General features: G+C 37.7%; 1 protein-coding gene across 6 annotated transcripts in view; it reads left to right on the top strand.

Annotated features, from left to right (window-relative positions):
• The first annotated feature begins 2,523 nt into the window (after positions 1-2,523).
• The window catches only part of LOC148721224 (uncharacterized), a 47,320-nt gene continuing 25,694 nt past the window's right edge, over positions 2,524-24,149 (top strand). Inside the window, exons 1-7 of one of the 6 annotated variants that reach the window (XM_088734783.1) lie at positions 2,524-2,706; positions 12,043-12,299; positions 12,786-12,906; positions 13,142-13,264; positions 13,672-13,791; positions 14,009-14,131; positions 14,550-16,026. In XM_088734783.1, the coding sequence (XP_088590909.1) occupies positions 2,643-2,706; positions 12,043-12,299; positions 12,786-12,906; positions 13,142-13,264; positions 13,672-13,791; positions 14,009-14,131; positions 14,550-14,857 (1,116 nt within the window). In that variant the 5' untranslated portion in view covers positions 2,524-2,642 and the 3' untranslated portion in view covers positions 14,858-16,026. Of the gene's footprint in view, positions 2,707-8,766; positions 8,923-12,042; positions 12,300-12,785; positions 12,907-13,141; positions 13,265-13,671; positions 13,792-14,008; positions 14,132-14,549; positions 16,027-24,149 lie in introns of those variants that run through there. The other 5 variants (XM_088734784.1, XM_088734785.1, XM_088734782.1 and 2 more) reach the window with 5 other exon arrangements.

Raw genomic sequence — 24,149 nt, 5'->3', positions numbered from 1 at the left:
TAATGAAAACCACTTTAATTTGTGATATGCCGAAATATCTTCATTATTAAACAAAAGGCTTTGAAAGCTGTTTTCACAAGTTACCACATTGTAAAAGATTACGATTTTCATACTTTTGATAATACGTCATAAAACCGTAAAAACGAACAATAAAATCCGACGTTTCGGAGTAGTCATGATTCCATTATGAAGGAAAATATGAACGATCATGCAAATTGCAGCATATAAAGGGTTTTTGGCGCGAAGAATTAACATTTATAGAAATACTTTCGCACGAATGGAGTCTGATTGCACATTAAGATTTGGCTTTAACGCTCTTATAAAAAGAATTTCGTACACTGGGACACGATTATGTAAATGTCCGCGTGTGTAACCTATACATAACCCGCATCAAACAGGTCACATTGAAAACCGTAAACAGCACACTGCTGATTTACAATCGGCGGCTTTGGTTCCTTCACACTCAATTCTTGTTCAATTTTTCGGCTCACAAACACAGGCTGGATGGTGGTGTGTACTTTTAGGCTTAGATCCTTAAGTTGTTTCCTCATAAGATCTGCAGAGATTTGATTTTTAAATGGTAAAACCATTCAAATCGTGTCGTCTGTCTCTTGAGATGGTGATAAAGGCCGCTGTTGGTCGCAAATCTTGGAGTCAACGAAGCTTTTGATGGTAGAATTAACAAGATGTTTGGCATACTTCAACCGAGAGAATACTGATTTCAAAAGGTCACGTTTTATTTCCCCTACATGCCCTAGCAAGTCTTGCTCGTGTTGTTTGTCTTTCCACTTGATTACGAACGGGGGAGGCACTCCACATAATTTTCTGACGTAGTATTTACCTTTGTTTAATTTTTGTCTTCTACTTTGTTGAGTTGAGGTTAAAATAAAAACTGTCAAGGAAATTCTGTACTTTTCTGAATATTTTGACCACTATCAGCGGTTACTTAAGAAAACATTATTAGATGAAGTTCTTTCAGTTGGTACCGAAATCGGCGGACAGTCTTAGGACCTCTTACGATTCACGGATTAAATGAGGAAAATAGATGTAAAGACGCCAAGATTACGATTAAACGCTGTCAGTTGTAAGATTCAAGTAAGAATTTCTGTTTAAAAAAAAAAGAATACAACTGATGTTCTTTTGTAATTGTCAATTTACCGAGTCGTTCAATTAAATTGCTGACTAAAAAGTTTATTTGTGCCTCAAAATCACTACTACATCACTCGCATCCACGTTACTGCTGATGGGCAATTTTCGCGCTGATTCAGCTCGTCCAGAAAACAAATGCATTATTTTTAGTTGTTATTTTTGCTGAGTCGGTGCCTCACAGGTTACTGACTGCTAATTCGCTTTAGAGGAGTTCAGAGGCTCTTGGAACTTAATTTCGAAACTTTGACACACGTATTCATTATTGCATTGAAAGCAGCAAAATAATTTTCGAGATGAGACACGCGTTTACGCAACACTTTAAGTCATTTTCGAATTGAAGGCAGTCAGTTTTATCCCTGTTATATCGGCAGACTCAATTACTCGTTTATAACATAGATTCGATTTACAGTTGACTTCAAGCTAATTAAGGATTAACACAGCTATTTATCGTTTAGTAAGTCTTTTACGAGAGTTCATACAAATTAACGGAGGTGAAAACGATTACCAGAAGCTTTAAGCCTTAGCCTTTCGCTGTGAAAATTTGAAAGAGCACCAGATTTATCCCAAAGATTTGAATCCGGCTGCACCCTCGAATCTTTTTTCTTTGCACCTTTCCGTGAGCTAAACCCCAACCACATAGGGTTGTTGGTTTGCATGGACAGTTTGAGCACAGCCGAAACGAGTCAGATGGAGACAATTTCCAGCAGAAAGGAAGTGATAACTGTTTCTCAATAAAAGATTCTCATTTTCATTGAAAAGTTCTGAAAGAAAACGCGAAGAAAAGCCTGGACGGGTCATTTCATATAACAAAATTGACATTCGATTTCTCTCAGTTTAGATAGTCTTAATTTGTTTGACAGTTTTTTTTTATATATTGATACTGAGTGTTAGCTTGTGAATCACCTCCTACCCCCCTTCACTCTCCCTTTATTTAAAAACGGAAACTGAAAGGGTACTGAGGTGAAGGGGGGGGCGAGAGGAAGGTGCTAGTCACGCATGTGCAAAGGACACTAACCCACATGAAAATTTGGCCTCACCAAACAATCAAGGATATCTTTGACAATTTCTTCGTTAGAACCAACACCAAAATTCGAAACATCAACGTGTTTTGGTAAAAACGGTCATCTTAATTTTACGCTCAAGTGAGGGCTGACGAGGAGTGTGTAAACAGTTGGTAAAAAGTGTTGTTAATTGCCTCATCCGTTGCTCTCAGACGGACATAATGGAGCCAGAAACACATAAATATTATCGTCCTTCATTTATTCAATGACATTGAAGGTCATTAATATACACCACATAGTACGATCGAGTTTCACCAACCAACTGGTTCCCAAAGACACTAATTAAGTCGTGACAACGAATGAGAACTTCATAATCAAGCATAGGGTGGTGTATTTGAACAAAAATGAAACTTCAGCTGTGTCATGCGCAAAGTTGAAAAACCACACTGATAGCTGTTCCCTACAATTATAACGAGCGTTATTTCTGGGAACATGCTCTTTGAATTCTACTGCTTCGTTCTCACGGTTTTGGCTTCCCTGATACCAGAAGGACAAGGTGAGATTTTCCTACCATTATGTCTTAACAGATTGTCTTAGAACTCTTTCAACGTTTATTAAACACTGTATTACTTTTTAATTTCCTTTTTCAACATAACCAAGTTTTGAAAGTCATTTCATAAATTTTCGGGAACATGATTTTTTGGAGTAGCCAAAAGTAGAAGAAAAAAACAGTTACTGACTCTACGATGAAGTCCGTGAGCCGAGTATTAGTTTCGACTTTTCGATCCCGCATAATGTACGAGATGACTTCAGGCAGACTTCGTATTTTTTGAGAGGTTTATTTGAGCCCAACTGAAATGGTTCGTCCGGATCAAATGAAAAATTTACACAGCAGCGAAAATCGTCAAGCGATGTAATTCAGTCTTTTAATTCGTCACAAAGAGAGAAATAACTTACGTTTCGTTATTTAATGCAAGAAAGCCTGGCTGTTTGGCACAATTCAACTTCAAGTTGATATAAAGGCTGATAAAGCACGGATCGAGGACTTTGTGTATTTTTGTGAGCCGGTAGATGAAAGGAATCACTCATTAAAGATCTACCACGTACAGAAGGAATTTTTTAAATTAGCTAGAGGGACACTTTCACTTCATTCAACCTAAACAGGGGATTTTTGACAGAAAAATTTGTTGATAAACAGTTTTGCGTAATGATAGCGAGACTGATGACAATAGAGTCAATGAGCTTCTTAGGATGTTTCATAATGCACGGCCCAGCACGATTGTGTAATGATGAAGATATTTCCCCAAACTCAAAACAAATTAAACGAATGACCGCCTTTGTATTCCAAGGTGAGATCCAAAATTTTCAAACAGTTGTGTAAGAACATCTTGCTGATCTTAAGATATCCCATACTTTCAACTCAGATGGAAGTAAAATATTTTTTTTATTACACTTCAGAACACAAGTTGATGGTTTTGCAGGCGAAAATAATGAAACATCTGGTCTCTAGACTTATCAAAAACGATTATTGTTTACCCAGTTTAAGGAGGTCAAAGGAATATTTGTCGACATGAGAATTAGAGCCGACAAGTTTTTATGATGATCAGAAAAAATTATGGCGTCATGCAATATGATTTTTAACCTAACCCTAACCCTAAAAAACACAAGTTCAAAATTGGTCTTGAGGAAGAAAAGGAAGCCTGGTGAAAATTCCGTTTGATGGAAAACCGTGGACATTTCACTATTGAGGATGAATTTTTGAAAAGGAATTAATCATGAATTGATGCAAACATGCTGTTTTGTCTGCGAACTCAACAATCAACACTTAACTTTGAGTCTGCGTTTTCACTTAGTGAGTAAATTTGACAAAAAAGCAAACTTAGCTTGTTGTTATAGTTCAGCCTACCATGAACGCCGATCAGGATATTTTAGTGATCCATAGAAAATTTACATTTTCGTAAACAGGCGTTGAAGAGCATAGTGTGAAAATGCCAACTTTACCCTTTGGCGTTAACGAAAAAAAATTCTTAGGAAAAGCAATTAACTCGTCGAAAACTGTGACGTCAGTACTCGTTATCCTATTTTCCATACTTTTTAAAGTGTTAATGTCAGTTGCTACTTCGGTATAAGAACTTAGAAAGCATGTTTCACTTCATCAGATCTCTTTTTCACACGACCATAATTTAACATTTTTAGGGTTTGTTGTTCCTATTGAACTCGATTACGCCCTTAGAATGTGCAAGCTCGAGGCTAACTTTCAGCGTTTCGCCACCTGTTAATTTAAATGCATACTATGGATGGAAAATTATTTTTTAGCGGTAAAAACCTCGGACCTAAGGCCCGTTTCTCGAAAGTCCCGGTAACTTAACAGGCCCGAAGCCATGTTTTAAAATCAAAATTTAAAGGATAGGGAAGCAGGTTCTGGCACCCAAAACAAGTCCTTTTTGTTTCTTTAGGTGATATTTTTATTGCATCATTTTCAAAACTTTTGAAATCCCCATCTTAAAAGAAAACATAACAGCTTTACCGGTCCGTTAAGTTACCGGGACCTTCGAGAAACGGGCCCCTGGCGTTAAGTTTCCAGGAAGGGTGAACGCTGCTTCGACGTATTTTGTTCAAAATGAATCAGCTGATCAACTATTTTGATTTTTTTTGTCTTTCCACTTGATTACGACCGGGGGAGGCACTCCACATAATTTTCTGCCGTAGTATTTACCCAACATCTACCCAAAAGAGAATTTAAATTCTTTTCAAAGACTGTCGCATGAGGTCACTGCAAAGATGAAAAGACCCAGTCAGTGATAAGATAAGTTGTAGATCTTACATTTTTGGTTTTCGTATTTCTTTGTATCAATATCTTATGATGAGCTACTCCCCCCCCTTTCTTCCCCCTCTTCTCATCTTCCTGTTTACAACACTCTTCGAAAAGGAACCGGAAGTGGTGGGGGCCAGCCTGGACACGGGTTTGATCCACACGGCTCTATTTTAAGATCAATTGATGAAACTTGTGAACTTCGAGAAAAATTTCTCCCGTCATTCTAAGCTGATTTGGTGACTGATACTGTGTAACCGGATTAAGTTTATGTTTCCCGTTTGCTTTCCCGGCCGATGAACTAGTGTTCACTTTATTTTAGCACAGCTTAACCATGTTTGGTTTTTCCACAGACTGACAGGTTTCAAAAAACAGAATAATCGTGCAATTTAGAAAGCTTTTCGTTAATTTTTTTGGGTACACTTCTAAGATGCTTTTATAAACTTGTGAGTGAATCGTTCGTCGAAGTTCTAATATTGCGTTTTATTTCCCCTACATGCTCGAGCAAGTCTTGCTCGTGTTGTTGTCTCTTTGTTTAATTTTTGTCTTCTACTTTGTTGAGTTGAGGTCAAAATAAAAACTGCCAAGGAAATGCTGTACTTTTCTGAATATTTTGACCACTATCAGCGTTTACTTAAGTAAAACATCATTCGATGATATTCTTTTTGTTGGCGCCGAAATCGGCGAACAGTCTTAGGATTCACGGACTAAATGAGGAAAATAGATGGAACGACGCCAAGGTTACGATTAAAAGCTGTCAGTGGTAAGATTCAAGCAAGAATTTCTGATAAATAAAAAAGGACCCAATTGATGTTCTTTTGTAATTGTCAATTAACCGAGTCCTTTAGTTAAATTACTGACTAAACAGTTTATTTGCGCCTTAATATCACTACTACATCACTCGCACCCGTGTTACTGCCAATCGGTAATTTTCGCGCTGATTCAGCTCGTCCAAAAAGCAAATGCACTATTTTTAGCTGTTATTTTATGCTGAGTCGGTGCCTGACAGGTTACCGACTTAACGATAATTTGCTTTAGCTGAGTTCAGACACGTAACTCTTGGAACTTTATTTCGAAACTTTGTCGCATGTATTCATTACTGCATTGTAACCAGCAAAATAATGTTCGAGAAGAGACACGCGTTTGCGCAACAGTTTAAGTGGTTTTCGAATTGAAGGTAGTCAGTTTTTGTTCTCTTATATCGACAGACGCAGCTACTAGTTTATAAACTAGATTTGATTTAAAGTTGATTTCAAGCTAAGGATTAGCACAGTTATCTATCGTTTAGTAGGTCTTTTATGAGAGTTCTTACAAATTAACGGAGGTGAGAACGATTACCATAGGCCAGGCCTTTTTGTTGTGAAAATTTGAAAGAGCGCCAGATTTTTCCCAAAGATTTGGATCCTGCATCCTCGAACCTTTTTTCTTTGTACGTTTCCGTGAGCTAAAGCAAGCCTTAGAGTTGTTGGTTTGCATGCACAGTTTGAGCACAGCCGAAGCGAGTCAGTAGTCAGTGGAGACAATTTCCAGCGAAAAAGAAGTGATAACTCTTTCGCAATAAAAGATTTTCATTTTCATTGAAAAGTTCTGAATGAAGATGTGAAGAAAAGCCTGAACGGGTCATTTCATATAACAAAATTAATATTCAATTTTTCTATTTATATTCAATTTGTCCGGTTTTTTTTTTATCTGCTGATAACGAGTGATAGCATGTGAATCATCTTGTACTTCCTTCACTCTCTTATTATTAAAAAACGGAAGCTGAAAGGGTGCTGAGGTGAATGGTGAGGGGGGAGGGGGGGGGCGCGTTAGTCACGCCCTGATGTACGAATGACACTAACCCACATCATTGAAAATTTGGCCTCACCAAACAATCAAGAATATCTCTGATAATTTCCTCGCTAGAAACAACGCCAAAAACTCGGAACATCGACGTGTTTTGGTAAAGACGGTCATCTTAATTTTACGCTCAGGTGAGTGCGGACGAGGAGTGTGTAAATAGATGGTAAAAAGTGTTATTAATTGCCTTATATTTTGCTCTCGGACGGACATGATGGAGCCAGAATATAAAAAAAATACATGTATTTTCTTCCTTCGTTAATTGAAATCAGTTGAAGGTCATTAATATACACTGCAGAAGTACGATCGAGTTTCACCAACCAACTAGTTCCCAGAAAAACTAATTAACTTGTGACAACGAATGAGCACTTCATAATTAAACAGGAGGTGGTGTATTTGAACACAAATTAAACTTCAGCTGTCTCGTGTGCAAAGTTGAAAAAACTCACACTGATAGCTGTTCGCTAGAATTATAACGAGCGTTATTTCTGAGAACATGCTCTGTGTATTCTACTGCTTCGTTCTCGCCGTTTTGGCTTCCCTGATACCAAAAGGACAAGGCGAGATTTTTCTATCGTTATATATGTCTTATCAGATCAGTCTAGGAAGTCTTTCGAGTTTACTAAACATCAAGTTACTTTTCAATTTCCTTTTTCGACGTAACCAAGTCTTGAAAGTCATTTTGCAACATATTTTTTGAAAATGAAAAGATTACAAACAAACAAAATTTTCGGGAACATGATTTTTGGAGTAGCCAACATTAGAAGAAAAAAAACTGACTCTACGAAGAAGTCCGTAAACCGAGTTTTAATTTCGACTTTTCGATTACGCATAATATATGAAATGACTTCTGGCAGACTGTCTTCGCATTTAAAAAAAATTTTGAGAGGTTTACTTGAGCCCAACTGAAATGGTTCGGCAGGATGAAATTAAAAATTTACACAGCAGCGAAAATCGTCAAGCGACGCAATTTAGTCTTTATTTGTCACAAAAAGAGAAATAACGTACGTTTCGTTATCTGATGTAAGAAAGCCGGTTTGTTCGAGGACTTTGTGTATTTTTGTGAGCTGGTAGATGAAAGGAATTGTCATTAAAGATCTACCACAGAAAGAATTTTTCAAATTAGCTAGAGGGACACTTTCACTTCAATCAACCTAAAAAGGTGATTTTCGACAGAAACATTTGTTGATAAAGAGTTTTGTTTAATCATGACGGAGACTGATGACAATATAATAGAGTCAATGAGCCCCTTAGGGTGTTTTAAAGTGTGCGGCCAAGTTTCACACTGCACGTGATCCCTGAGATCACGTGACTTACAACCCACTTATCATAACACAAACAGAAGCCTTGTAGTTTTAGAAATTGAATTGATTTTACCTATCGTTTTTAGTAGGTCTTTTACAAGAGTTCTTACAAATTCAATTTTTTATCTGCTGATACTGAGAGTTAGCTTGTGAATCACCTCCCACCCCCCTTTCCGCTCCCATGAATTAAAAAACGGAAACTGAAAGGGTGCTGAGGGTGAGGGGGGAGGGGGAGGGGGAGGGCGTTAGTCACGCATGTACGAATGACACTAACCCACATGAACATTTGGCCTCACCAAACAATCAAGGATATCTTTGATAATTTCCTCGTTAGAATCAATGCCAAAAATTCGGAACATCAACGTATTTTGGTTAAAACGGTCATCTTAATTTTACACTCAAGTGAGGGTGGACGAGGAGCGTGTAAACAGTTGATAAAATTAAAATTGCCTCATACGTTGCTCTCGGACGGACACGATGGAGCCAGAATAGAAAAAATGCATCTATTATCTTCCTTCATTAATTGAAATTGAAGGCCGTTAATGTGCACTACATAATTACGATCGAGTGTCACCAACCAACTTGTTCCCAGAGAAACGAATTAACTTGTGACAACGAATGAGCACGTCATAATTAAACAGGAGGTGGTGCATTTAAACAAAAATTCAACTTCAGCTGTCTCGTGTGCAAAGTTGAAAAAACTCACACTGATAGCTGTTCGCTAGAATTATAACGAGCGTTATTTCTGAGAACATGCTCTTTGTATTCTACTGCTTCGTTCTCACGGTTTTGGCTTCCCTGATACCAGAAGGACAAGGTGAGATTTTCCTATCTTTATCTATGTCTTAACAGATAGTCTAAGAAGTCTTTCAAAGTTTACTAAACATCGAATTACTTTTTAATTTCCTTTTTCGCCATAAACAAGTCTTGAAAGTCATTTTGCAACACACTTTTTGAAAATGAAGCGAGTACAAACACAAAATTTTTTGGGAACATGATTTTTGGAGTAGCCAACAGTAGAAGGAAAAAACTGACTCTACGAAGAAGTCCGTGAACCGAGTTTTAATTTCGACTCATCGATCCCGCAAAATCTATGCGATGACTTCTGGCAGACTGTCTTCGCACTGAAAAATTTTTGAGAGGTTTACTTGAGCCCGACTGAAGTGGTTCGGCAGGACCAAATTAAAAATTTACACAGCAGCGAAAATCGTCAAGCGACGCAATTTAGTCTTTTTATTCATCACAAAAAGAGAAATAACGTACGCTTCGTTATCTAATGTAAGAAAGCCCGGCTGTTTGGCGCAATTTAACGTTAAGTTGATCTAAAGGCTGATAAAGCACAGATCGAGGACTTTGTGTAGTTTTGTGAGCTGGTAGATGAAAGGAATTGGTCATTAAAGATCTTAGCCTACCACAGAAATAATTTTTCAAATTAGCTAGACGGACACTTTCACTTCACTCCACCAAAACAGGTGATTTTCGACAAAAAAGTTTGTTGATTAAGAGTTTTGTGTCATCATATCGGAGACTCATGACAATAGAGTCAATGAGCCCCTTAGGTGTTTTATAGTGCGCGGCCCAGTACGATTGTGTGATAATGAAGATATTTCCCCAAACTCGCAACAAATTAAACGAATGACCGCCTTTGTATTCCAAGGTAAGATCGAAAATTTTTAAACAGTTGCGTCGGAACATCTTGTTCATCTTAAAATATCTCATATTTGGAACTTAAATATGATCATCACATATAGGATTTTCATATGTTCACAAATATTGATTTTCAACTTAGATGGAAATAAAATATATTTGATTATACTCCAGAACACAAGTTGATGGTTTTGTAGGCAAAAATCTTTAAACATGTGGACTCTAGATTTATCAAAAACGATCATTGTTCAGTTTACCTAGTTTAAGCTGGTAACAGGAATATTTGATCAGCAGGGATTTGCTAAAGCAAAGGCATAGAAAAAACCAGGAAAGATTTATTACTCGACGTCTCTTGATAACTAACTAGTCTCTTGATAATGGAGTCATGATGACCCCGAAACGTCGAGTAATAAAACAGGAATATTTGTCGGTATTAAAATTAGAGTGGACAAGTTTTATGATAATCAGAAAAGATTATGGCGTCATGCGATATGATTTACAACATAAGTTCCAAATAGGTTCTTGAGGAAGGAAAGAAGGCTTGGTGAAAATTCTGTTTGATGGAAAACCATGGACGTATTCACCACTGAGGATGAGTTTTTGAAAAGGAATTAATCATTAATTGATGCAGACATGCTTTTTTGTCTGCGAACTCCACAATCAACACTTAACTTTGAGACCGCGTTTTCACTTAGTGAGTAAATTTGACAAAAAAGCAAACTTGTTGTTACAGCTCAGCCTGCCATCAACATCGATCAGAATATTTTAGTGATTCATCAAAAAATTAAATTTTGGTAAACAGAAGTTGAAGAGCATAGTGTGAAAATGCCAACTTTACCCTTTGGCGTAAACGGAAAGAAAATTTTTAGGAAAAGTAATTAACTCTTCGAAAACAGTGACATCAGTACTCGTTATCCTATTTTCCATATTTTTTAAAAGTTTTAATGTCAGTTGCTACTTAGGTATCAGAACTTAGAAAGCATGTTTCATTTCAACAGATCCCTTTTTCACTCGACCATAATTTGACATTTTTAGGATTTGTTGTTCCTATTGAACTCAACTATGCCCTTACAATGTACATGCCCGAGGCTAACTTTCAGCGTTTCGCCACCTGTTAATTTTTAATGCATACTATGGATGGAAAGTAAATTTTTAGCGGTAAAAACCTCGGACCAGGGGCCCGTTTCTCGAAAGTCCCGGTAACTTTACGAACCCGTAACTATGTTTTGAAATCAAAATTTAAAGGATAGGAAAGCAGGTTCTGGCACCCAAACCAGTCCCTTTTGTTTCTTTAGCTGATACTTTTATCACATCATTTTCAAAGCTTTTGAAATCCCTATCTTGAATGAAAACAGAACAGCTTTACGGGCCCATTAAGTTACCGGGACTTTCCAGAAATGGACCCCTGGCGTTGAAAAAAGTTAGTAAAGAAGTTATTAACCTTCCTAGCATTTCATAAAGTTGATAAAACCGTCAGCATCACTGACACGCAGTGAGCTCAAAATCTGAAGTCACGCGACATCAGTAACAACACATCCTTTCCATGAATTCAGCTTTGAATTAATAGCAAAAAAAAACTCCGAGAAAACTTTCTAAACGAACTAATTAATATTCTCGGCATGACGACGATTATAAGGTGATAAACACGAGTCGATGTACATATCAATACCAGTTGTTCTTGAACTTCGGCACCGATCGATCGATAAGGATGGCTGACCAAAGCGAACGTAGAGTTAAAAATTTCAGTAATCAGTTAGTGGAGAGATTGACATAGATTGGTGGTAATCCAGGAGTCAAAAATCAAGCCTAAACTAAAGCAATATGTACCTTAAGCAGTCAGGGCGGCAACGCCAAGGAAGACGTCGATTAAAAAATCAATTTCTACTTTGAATTAGAATTTCCAAAATGGCTGCATGTGTTCATCGTCTCATACGGCGCCACACCTCAGCCTCAACATTATGTATAAAAGTAGCGTTGAGTTCCAAATGGAAATTAAAATAATTTGCCGTCGCGGTTTCGGTTCCCAGACGACGCAAATTTTGGTATTTCACGTTGTTGTTTTGCAAAGGACGGCTAAGAAATGTACTTAGTTTTAAAACGCACGTGCTGAGTTATTGCTCTGCCAATTAGATCTTTTGTTTTTCCCCGAGTCTTCGGTGCTGTCGCCGTTGTGGTTTGCTTAAGGTCCCTAATAACTCATCACCAGTCACACTGTTCCATAATTCCAGTTTCCATTGAAGTGCTGAGCGTTAAAAAGCAACTTTTCTAACTCAACGTTATTATTTTCCAGGTAACTGTCGCAATTTGGAGTTTACCAGTTTTCCTAAACCTGGCTACCGGATGGACAATCACACAGTTCGAACTGTTGAGGTATTCGACGAGGATATCTGCATGTTGGAATGCTACCTGGAACCCAACTGCGTCAGTTATAACTTCCATGAGTTAAAAAAGGAATCTAATACTCACACTTGTGACCTGAATAACGCTACTGCTGAACACGATGAGGAACTTGTAGAGAGCAAAAACTATACCTATCGCGGAGCTGAGGTGAGAATGAAATATGTAAGCCAAGAGTACGAAACCTTTTGCTCATTGAAGGTTTGTCACGAGACAGTGGATCCCTCAGGCTCCGTCATCCATCTGAATTCCCCTTCCAAGAGCAAAAATTTAGTGTATGAGCATTGCACGCTCTTGTAAGAAATTTGAAATACGGGAATGCTGGAGGCCTATATTTTCTATTTTTTAATGACTACCTCTAAGGCTGTTCTGATACTTTGTAACAAGTCACGCAGATTTTGCTCTCGCGCACGAGCAGAACGCGAAGAAATGTGTTCAACGCAAATATTTGCGTCAATAACCAAGAAGTGTGCGTGAAACTGAGGTAAATGATGAAAAATGAGAGTACATGCGAAGGCAGACAGAAGATCTGATAGAACCGAAGAGTATGCAGAACGCACGAACACGAACACACGTACGCGTGCAGGAATCAAGCTTGCTGAGCTATCTAAGTGGCCCAATTCTTTTTCTTTTAAGAACGCATGCGTGAAAAATCCCTGCAAGAATAACGCAACATGCCAGGCTGGGTTTACAGACAGAGATTATCGGTGTTTGTGTGTTCCTAGATCTGGATTTAAAGGCCATAATTGTGATGAGGGTAAGGAAACCTTTACATTTACGATTAGTAGAAGTATGACGAATGTATAACAAAGTGCTCATTTTCGAAGCTGGATTCGTAACTTTGGTTAGATTTTGTTTTTCTTCTTCTCGCCATTCTTAACTTTCTAAGTCGGTGAGAAACTGTGTAGGGCACGAATATTACGTCAAGATGACACCACTAATTTTTTTAGGAGCTACATTACAATGATATTCATAATTTCCTTCGTCTTTAGATATAGACGAATGTAACAAGGAGGAGCACGGCTGTGGGGGCAACACGGCATGCAACAACACGAATGGATCGTACAAATGTAGGTGTAAACATGGATACCAAGGAAATGGGACAAATTGTACAGGTAAGTATTCTTATCTGACAACAGGAAGCGTTCACATTAGCTTACATTACGGGGAAAGTATTTGCGGCAAGATTATTTCAAACTCATTTTTAAAACTGTGATTTAAACTTTGTCGCTTCAGACATAGACGAATGCGCTAACGTTGTTATCTGAGGCGACTTAACGAAAAGATCTCACTTACAAGATATTCCTCTTCGTGTTCTAGCTATAGACGAATGCACTGACAGAACACACGAATGTCGGATGTAAATGCTGAGTGTAACACTATCCAGGAATCTTACAAAAATGAATTTAATGGGAATGGAACTAACTGCACAGGCAACTTAACATCACATTTTCTTTGATGACTTCCATCAAAAGCAGAAATAACAGAACTGATTCACTTGCTCTTCTTTTTCTTTTTCTAGACATAGATGAGTGTGCCGAAAGACACCATTGTGATGTAAACGCTGACTGTAACAATACTCTGGGATCTTACAAATGTACGTGTAAAGATGGGTTTCATGGAAATGGAACTAACTGCACTGGTAAGTATTTCTCAGATTTACTATGTTAATGTTTTCTTAAAATTTTAAGATCAATACGTTAGACAGATCTAGAGAGGAGCAGATTTCACTCAAAACCTGAAAACGTACATTGATGAATAGATACAGATCAGTATGAAAATGCCTCACACGGCTGTGAAACACACTTGGGGCAAGAAGAAAGCTTTTCAAAGTAATATTTCACACTTTGTTGCTTTAGATATAGACGAATGTGCTAGCGGAACACACATCTGTGATGTAAATGCTGAGTGTAATAACACCTTAGGTTTTTACAACTGCACATGTAAATATGGATTTGATGGAAATGGAACTAACTGCAATGGTAAGTATTTCTTAGGTATACAATGTTAATTTTTTTCTGAACGTTCCAAGATCAAAAATTTTCAAGTGTTTAGACTAAGAGGAGACGATTTCATACGAAACTTGAGAACGTATTCTGAAAAATACGGATGCAGACAAGTGTGAAGTGTAGCACACGGCCAACCATCTAAGGACGGTTTCTATGGAAACGACACAAATCTTTGTGGTATCGACTGAAAAATTTTTTTCATCATTTCCATGATCGAATGTCCCGTTTTATATTGAATGTAAGGTTAGCAAATACTAACGCGAAACAGCTAAACGTGAAAACATTGGTGGAACAAATAATACTTTCTGTGCTCAAGAGCGGCTGAGAATTCCTAGATTGCTTCTTGAAGATATTATTCTTTACGGTGTCTCCTTTGTCTTCTTTGTTGCAGTGAAAGTGTGGCCAATTATCATTTGTGAAAAGAATAGTAACCGAATCAGGTGTGAAAACGAGAGAAAGATCGACATAGTGTATGCGAATTACGGAAGATTGGACCGAGGCACATGCAACCATACAGAAATGTCGAACACAAACTGTCGCTCTAAGAACTCTCTTTCAATCGTGCAGACAAAATGCAACGGAACAGTCAGCTGTGAGCTGGTTGCGACAAATTCAGAGTTTGGTGGCGACCCATGTGGCGGAACATTTAAATATCTGGAAGTCAAATACAAGTGCGTGTTAAGTAAGTTGGAAACATAAATTATCAGTATACTGCGTGCAAGGTAGAAAGGCGAATTTCACTCAAAGTAGGGAACAAAATAAATGTGGGATACTGATACAGAGCTGCTTACAAGAACAAATGAATTTTATACTTCATGGGTTGAAATTTGCCTGAAGAACGTGCAAAAACGAATAACAACAATTTTAGTTTTATTTCTTACGACTATGGCTATTTTAGCGACAAATTGGTTTTGCTTGTAGGCCAGCTTAATGTAAATACTGCGTCACAGCTGATTAGACTTTGGCTAAAAAATATCACCTATTGATATCTTGCGAGAAACTAGGACTAGTAGGTATTTATATGAGGAAACTATCGTGAAAACAGTTTACATTCTAGCGTATTTCGATCATTACATATCTAAGAGTGCTTTTCAATTGACAGTGATGGTTCATCATGCAACTCTTTGTTTTGTTTATTTTATTTTATTTTATTTTTTTTCATCAGCTCAAAAGAAAGATCGATTTACAGATTTCAAACGGCCAGTTAGACCCCATGTCTTTGTTTTTCCGGCATTCGGGCCGACTATATGTTCTCGCGTATTTTTGGTGTCATTGGCGTAAGTTGAAAATTATCCCCGAAATTTGAAAGATTATTTCATTTTTCGATTCGCATGGTGTCCTTCGCTTACTATAATCAGAGTCCGCCGTTTGTGAATATTTTTGATTTTGTTTCACGATTTCCAGTCGATTGGAAAGTGTTCGGCTTCACCTCTAGCGGTATCCTGAGAAAATAGAACACTGGCCAGGAATAGATACCAACTTGTAGAAGTGACGACTGTTTGGTGTTTTTTTCCCATTTTGAGACTCAGTCGGTTCTGTTTCTAACTCCATCATTCAGGGTACAAGAGCGGTTATATATGCCAAGGTGATGGCACGTTCAAGTTTACGCAAAACTTTATTTACTTGCTAGATTCTTGTATTTCTGTCAACTTCTAGAATAATTTTCAGGAGGGTCTCGTGCGTTTTGACTTGAAATGCCGTAGAACGCTGTAATCATCATATAGGAAGAACATTTATCCCTGATAACAACGAGAAATTAATGCATGTAAACTTAAAAAGAAATGATACTTCCTTATAATTTTAATTATGGTAACATGCTGGAAACTACGGTTTGTTAAAATCAATAAATTAGCTCTTAGTTCTTGAGAGTTGTTGGTTGTTGTTGTTGTTTTCCTTTGTGTCAGAGCTCTGATTATAACAGATGGTGGAAGACCGAGCTAAGACTGTCACTGACGTCATCGACAGTCGAAACTGGAAGTTTAGATCTAACTTCAAACAACAGCCACCATCGACCATTAGAATTTAAGAAGGAGAAAAACGTAATATATACCCTTGATTTGTTCCCGAGAATCCCAAACTGTAGGGTACATACATGTCTAAGACGTTTTAGTAGTTTGTCTACAATTTGCCATGAGATTTGCGATCAGCTGAAAATTTTCCAACACCATCAAAACAGCACCATACTTCACAGAGGGTCCTTAGAGAGTGATGAGGACCCAACTTCAGGTTTGAATTATTGGCGATTTGAAATATGAGCGGGGATTAACAAAGCTGTGTGTAAAACAGTAAAAAACAAAACCTCTTGGAAATAAAAACAGAAAATCGCAAAATAAGCACTTCGCAGTTTATTACACTATACTTGTAGTCGGCGTTCGCAACTATGCTAAAGCTCGATCTCTAACAAAAAATTATTTCTACCTACTCCAGCTTATTACCCATAATAGGAATGTCTTGATAATACCTGTTCGCTAAGGTCTATTTTTTTTAACCCATCTTTATTGCTGCAGTGATCACAACGTTCACAAACTGATGTTCGTAAAATTGATTCAACTTCTTTACCCATGAACACTTTGCTAAACGAACACCGTGAGAACTAAAATAAAAATACAAACAAATTACAAATGAGAAATAAAATAACGATTTACAATTAACGGTACAACGATTTAGTAAGCAACGTTCGCTTCACTTAATATTTTAAGTTTAAACTTACTTCACAAAAGCGATAAATCACAATCAGAGAAAGAAGGATACAAATTGCCTAATCAAATAAACTAAAAAAGGGTAAAAATATTTACCTTAGTGCCGCTATCATTAAAACAATGAAAAGGTTTTAAGCACGGCGGCTAAAACTTCGCTTTCAGTTGAAAGATCTTGCGTTAACTGGTATGACAAGAAAAACAACTTAACCGCTTATACAGCTTGCAGGCTGTCGCAGCGCTTTCTTGACTGAGCGCTTGTGATACGGTAGAACTTTCTAGAAACGAAAGTAGCACTCGCGTATTAGCAAATTCACAAACAGAAGACTTAATTTAAAGTAAATAAACGTCTCTGCGATAGTTCTAATAAAAGATAATAATTTCCTTATTAAGGTGGCTGGTACCAGTTTTCATCATTTTGATGGTTTGTAACTTTGAAAGAATACAACAAAAAGACTGACCAATGCCAGTTGAACACTTTTATAGGGTTGAATTAGATAATCATTGGTTATTCAAAAATAGGTCATTAGAAGTTTCCATGGAAACGCTTTCATAGGCTTATTCAGACGCATTTTTTAGCTTGTGGCTTAAATAATTCAAAAACTAACCCGGTGACCCCGTGTTTTTTTTCAGTGATTGCTTTTGGCACTTGAAAAGGAAAATGCACAAGGAATTTCAAAAATTCTACAGAGCGGAATTTCAGAAAATCTAGAAAAAAGGCAGTTTCACACATCGCAAATTTCCTTCCGCAGAATTTTCTATTTTTTTTTTTTAATGATTCCTTTCGACGTTATTATCATATTGGAACAATAAAAAGAAGGGGTCACCGGACTTGTTTTCATGCAATAGCTTTCGTGAGTTTACCAATTTCCACGCGCGTTCTAGCGCATTTAAAAATCTGGATTCTATAAGATCGGCATTTGCTCATGATCTGTTATAGCTACGGCTGAAAATTGCGTGTGCTCGCGCGGGCGCCTACGATCTGATGTTTACATCCGTAAATTCGCCTTTACTGCTAAGAAATCATTAAACAGCTGTCAAAGACAGCCTCCCGGGCTCATCTTAAAAATCCTTCACACGACTTCTGGCTACATGATATTATTTTCCATGAAGTTTCAAAGTCTTCTTTCACTTAAGGTAGATTATCTTTCGCTTGAGTTGTTCTTTTTTCGCCGTCGCAAGATTTCAAATCGGTTGAATACTTCTTTTAGATATGAAGTGAAGCAACCTTTACTTCTCCAAAAATCGTCTTCTTTATCTTAGTTTCTTTCTCCTGCATTCACAGTGGCCACTCAACACATCAAATACACGCTCTTAGGTAAACTTCTCACAAAAGTAGAAAAAATTCCACACGCCGCCATCTTTGTTTTGAATTTTCATCTTTTGATCTCGCGCTTCTTTCGCACGTTTCTCTCTCGCGCGTCACGCAAGAGTGACCTGTTCCCCGCGCGAGGAAACTGGTACGAGCCACCTTAAACTAAAACGTAATGTTACGAGGCCGCGCGTGCAACTAAATTAAAGGTCGCGCGCTGCTCTATTGCGTCAGTTACAATCTCCACAGAATGATTTATTTCCTATCGCCGGACAGACCAATTATTGAGAAAGGTGAAAAAAAAAATCCATGGTTACTTTCTGTCCTCGGGCAAATTCGCAAAATCTGACTAAATTTACGTTCTTTTCATTGCCTAAACGACCGACTCGCTTTCATGAGAGGGGAGGAATAAGAAATTTTTACGAGGATTGTTTAAGCCGACTTTAAAAATACAATACAGAATTGTTTGCAGTAGTGTGTTCGTTCCTCAAAATATATCTTATTGAATTTTTATCTCCTTCAGTCTTTGAATGTGTAGTTTTTCCAAATTAAAGCGTATTGTTACGTCTTTAATTTTTCTCAAGCAGGACTTTGTCGAAAACCACATTACCTTGGTACCTTGGATAACACCGCAAATACGGCACTTGACGAATAAACGTTTTAAAATGCTTAAAATGGCACGACGTCTGGGTAATCCAAATCTGTGGGCTGAGTATCGGGAGTTGCAGAATAGAGCGACAAGGGAAGTGAAGCTATCTAAGAGCAGATACTACTTGGAATTGTTCAATGAAGTGAAGGATTGTAAATCATATTGGAGACTGGTGAAAAATGCGACAAACGGCAAATCCATTGCCCCGATATTAGGAATCAGGAATGCGGATGGAAAAGTTGTCACCTCCGATCTGGACAAAGCGAACATACTTAAGGAGCATTTCTCAACTATAGGTGAGAAACTGGCCAACGAATTTCCGAATGCCAACTTGACTCAAAGTAACCTTCATGTATCTACCGTAGCGCCTTGTGTTATGAACATAAATTTATCGCATGAGGTTATTGTTAGTTCAACGGCCAAGTTGAGAGCCGATAAAGGCTCTGGGCCCGACAGAGTTGCTCCAAAACTTTTAAAGTTTGCTGGTGACTCAATTATTCCATCTTTGTTCTCTGTTTTTATCAAATAAGCGCCACCTGCAACAGTGATCCGGTTACTTGGAAGGCTGCAAACATCTCAGCTCTCTATAAAAGTGACGATGAAACTGTCAAGCATAATTATAGGCCTATTTCGCTATTAAGTGTACCAGGAAAACTGATGGAGTCTATAGTGGCGTCAACTATTACCATGCATATCACTGAACAAGGACTTGGGAACCCTCACCAATGGGCGTATAAAAAAGGTCATTCCACCGATCAGTTGTTAGTGAAGATAACGGATGACTGGAGCCAAGCGACCGACAAGAAACATGTTGTAGGCGTGGCTTTTGTAGACTTTCGTAAGGCGTTTGACGCGATTCCCCAGTCCATTCTGCTCCGAAACTTCAAAGTCTTGGTGTAGCTGGGGACGTATGGTGTTGGCTAAGGAATTACCTCTCTGGAAGAACGTAAGTAACGACGATTAATGGGTGTCAATCTCAAGCTATGCAAGTTACTTTTGGTGTACCTCAAGGGTCAATGCTGGGCCCCACCCTGTTTTCCATCTTTTGTAATGATCTGCCCAATATCACTGAGGGAATAGATGGTAACCAATACTCATGGTCTTAAAATAAGTGAGGAGAATTTGCTACCTTTCTATACCAAGAGACTGTGAGGTGCTCACCTCATAGTCTCTTGCCTATACTCAAGAAATGGATAGATATTCTAGTCTTCTCGGATAAGGAGGAATAAACCGTAGGCCCCGTCTCCTGCAGGGTTAGGGGTAGGAGACGTTAATTTCCCACGCACGAGATTAGTGTGTGGTGGATGTCCTCCCCTGGGTGGGATGGGTGGGTGTTGGCCCTGAAAAGCCCCTATGGGGAGTGGTCAATTAACCTATGTATGATACAATAAAATACATGAAGTTCATATATTTTGAACTGCGGTATTAGATACGTATGAAGCACGATCCTCGCAGTAGATAGCGCTATTTAAGCAATAGCGAAAATCAGACCTGAAAAAAATCAGGCCTGTACGGGACTCGAACCACTGAACTTAACGGCCTGCTCCCAGTTGGCTTGTTAGCTCAATTGGTAGAGCGCTGCACTAGTATCGCAGAGGTCAGTGGTTCGAGTCCCGTACAGGCCTGATTTTTTTCAGGTCTGATTTTCGCTATTGCTTAAACAGCGCTATCTACTGCGAGGATCGTGCATCATACGTAACCTATGTATGTATGTATGTATGTGATCCACAGCTTCACATGTACGCAGACGACACCACCGTCTATGTCTAGGCACCGACCTATGATCTGATAGCTTTCAAGTTGAATGAAGTCCCAGCAAGGCTATATACATGGTATTGCGAGAACTGTCTCACTCCACATCCCACCAAGACGGAATACATGCTGCTTGGTGGACGCGGAAAATTAACTGGGCCAAAACAAGCTATTAAGATGGAGGATTATGTTATCTACAAGGTTGTTTCTACAAGATGCCTAGGTGTTCAGATAGACAATGCTCTTAAATGGTATCATCATGTATCGGAATTAGCGAAGTCATTTACGCAGAAGTTGAATTTACTTAAATCCTTGTATTTCCTGCCTAAACAGGCGAGAACTGATTTTTATTTTAAGGTTATTTTGCCGTTTGTGACATTTGGTATGTTAGTTTGGGGCTCCTGTAGTCGAGTGTTTTTCTCAACCTTAGAATCTATACATGTTAGAGCGGAGAAAATAATATTGGATTGGTGTACACCAAGGAAGGAGGTTCTTGCCACAGTAAAATGGAATACCTTAGAGATTATGTATGAGAAACGATTATTAATCTGAGCGCATCAAGCTTATTATCAACTTTTACCTTGTCCTATGAACTGTCGTTTTGAAAAGTATGTAAGCGCTTTAGAATATTTTATAATTTTAGCGCTTTAGAAATGTAAATTATTATAATTATTATGAGTAGTTACGACCTCAGGAGGAAAATGACATTTAAGTTACCAAGACCTAAGACCGATGTGGTCAAGAAATCATGCTCATACAAGTCTATTACTCGGTGGAACGCTCTGGGAAATCAAATGGGATCAATTTAAGACGTTGACACTTCTAAAAAGTCACTCAATTTTTAAGCCACCTATATTATAATGATTTACTATGTAGAATTTTTATTGTTGTAAATATGTAGAAATCTTTCATTAGTATTCTTGTAATTAGTTAGGAATTTAGTCTTATTGTTTGTACACGACCACATCAGATTTTGCTGAATTTTGTATCGTGTTTAAATAAACGCTGTTGTTGTTGTTGTTATTTGTGATGGACTTCCTGTTAAAATATTTTCATTATTGAAACTAAGACTTTGACAGCTGTTTTCACGAGTTACCACAAGATCAGAGAAAAAATTTTCTAACAGAAGCAAGAAAACAGTTATAAACGTTTTTCTGTGGAACAATAATCGGTACGAGCGGTCGATTAAAATTGAGCAATATTTAAACATCGCGAATCAACATGTGTTAAAATTCGCTTCAGTTTTCAGTTTTTTCTTTTTCTTTTCTTCAACCTGTTCATAGTTCTAAAAATACAAAGATAAGCAGCTCAATGTTAGCTGCATAATTTATGAATCAATACCGTCGTTGTTTTCAACTTTCGAGGAGCTACATAGTATATTTTGGAGCCTGAGATCTTGAAAAAGAAAAAACCAAGAAAAAGTATATGAAGTGAAGGGAAATAATATTTTCTGTTAGAAAAATACCGTGTGCCCTTCAGGGAAGCCTTTGGATACACTAAAGCATGACTCGCACTTGAAGGTTTTTAAAATGCGTGTAAGGGACAGGAAGATTGATTAAACATTAAAGTACTGAAGGTCAAGTATTCCAGAAACATTTCTAGAACTTTCTCGTGACCTTTAAATAGAGAGGAATAATGAACACGTTATTGGGGAATAATCAGCCTAAATCTTACAGTGAGTCTCTAACTGATATAGCTCTGGTGGTAACTGCTTGAACCTAAATACAAATGAATAAATACATAATTGATTTTCCCCGAAGGAGCCTTCTCGAAGAAAACAGTCTACAATGATTAACTATCAACTACTAATTACGATACACGATCTAGAACTATAATATTTAAAATACGCTCAATCAAAACGCTCTTTAGATTCAGAATAGTTCCTTATAATGCGACACGGAGGCTAGAATCATGGATGACTATGTGCTTATGAGGTTCTTTCATCCTCAGTCTATAATCTCAAGAGAAAACATAACTGACTCCGACGAAACTCCAGACGGCCCCCTGGGGTGTGAAATACAGAGTGGCTGAATGATGCACAAAAAGTTTATCCTAGACACAATTTCAAGTTCAGCTGGCTGTTGGTGGACTGCGCTTAAAAAGAGATCCTCACAAATTTGCAGAGGGCCACGTAAAGTCAGTTCAACAAACACCCTACTCCACCAGGTATGCTTATAGGCTTAAGCCGCTAGCCGTGAACATTTACAAACTATAACCGATATAGAAGCTAACCACAAAATTTACCTATTCACCATATGTCACTCTGGAAGTGTCATAATTTAGACTGTTACGTGTCTTATCTTGTGGCTAATGCGGGAAACACTGAGAATATACTCCATGTCGACCAAAAAGCAGCCGAGACTAGCTATGCTATTTGTGGGTAGTGGTTGATTATGTTAAGTTAAGTTTAACGCCATTAGAATAAACATCATAAACATCATTAACATCAAGCAGCAGCAATCTGAAATTACCTTTGTTGCTTGGCTTTGATGGTAAAATATGGCTCTTAAGGAAACGTGGTAAGAAACTTCACAGAAATCTCAAAATGATGACCTCTCAGCTAACTTGCAGAAGAGTAACTCCCTCATGTTTAGCGGATAAGGCAGCAAAAAAAGAAAATAGGCCTCTTTTTCTTAATTGTTAGTTCACTTATATTTATATACAAGCTTTTAGATTTAACTTTTTCTTCAGTTTAGTGGATTACAAGTAGCTCATTCAAGAAGTTCATACATTTTGCAACCAATTTTTTTTGGCAATAAGATTGCAAACGGTTTAAATTTTAGCCTAAATGAAAGTTTGCTCCAAAAAATAGGCATGTCTACAATGATTTCCATGCAAGTTTTCTTTCACTGCAAAGCAGCTGTCCATGAACATTGTCGACTTTTCGATGCCTCACAATGAACAAGACGACTATTGGTAGACCTTTGTATATACAAAAAAGTCGAGAGGCTTATTGGAACTCAATTGAAATAGCTCTGCTTGACAAAACTTTTCTGCAGTTTCGTAATAAAATGTTTAATACTCGTGGGCAACTATAAAGCCAGCAGGTCTCTAAACTTTGAGCTGAAACATCATAAAACTTAGCCGTTTGAAACAATTTGGCTGTGAATTTGTTCAAATTTCACAAAATCTAAATAGCAAAAATGGTGGATTCCCAGTTTAATCAACACAAAGTATTCACAATAGTTAATATTCTTTTAAATCTATGCTTCCTTCAAGGTATGAGTCGTCTGAGCTCTTTTCACCCTGACGTTTCCTACGCGCGCTCATTATGTCTTGATGTGTAATTGATTTAGACGAAGAACATTTCGTTTTATCTAGTGAATAATTACTAACATTACCAGTTTTGTTAAATTCGTGTCGATGTTTTTATTAAGATACGTATGACAAGGCATTGACTACTTTCATAAATGGCTGCCTGATTGATATTCTTTTGTTTAAATTTAAATTAGCCTTTCTGGCCTCGTTCTCCAGTTCAAAATTCAAAAGAATGCATTATCTCAAGCGAGGCTAGTGAGGCTAATTTGAATTTAAGCAAAAGAATATCAATCCGGCAGCCATTTATGAAAGTGGTGTATAGCT

This window comes from Stylophora pistillata, chromosome 10 (genome assembly GCF_964205215.1).
Source record: "Stylophora pistillata chromosome 10, jaStyPist1.2, whole genome shotgun sequence".
Classification (NCBI taxonomy): domain Eukaryota; kingdom Metazoa; phylum Cnidaria; class Anthozoa; order Scleractinia; family Pocilloporidae; genus Stylophora; species Stylophora pistillata.
Note: the sequence above shows the minus strand (reverse complement) of the source record. Positions and strands in the feature narration are given on the sequence as shown.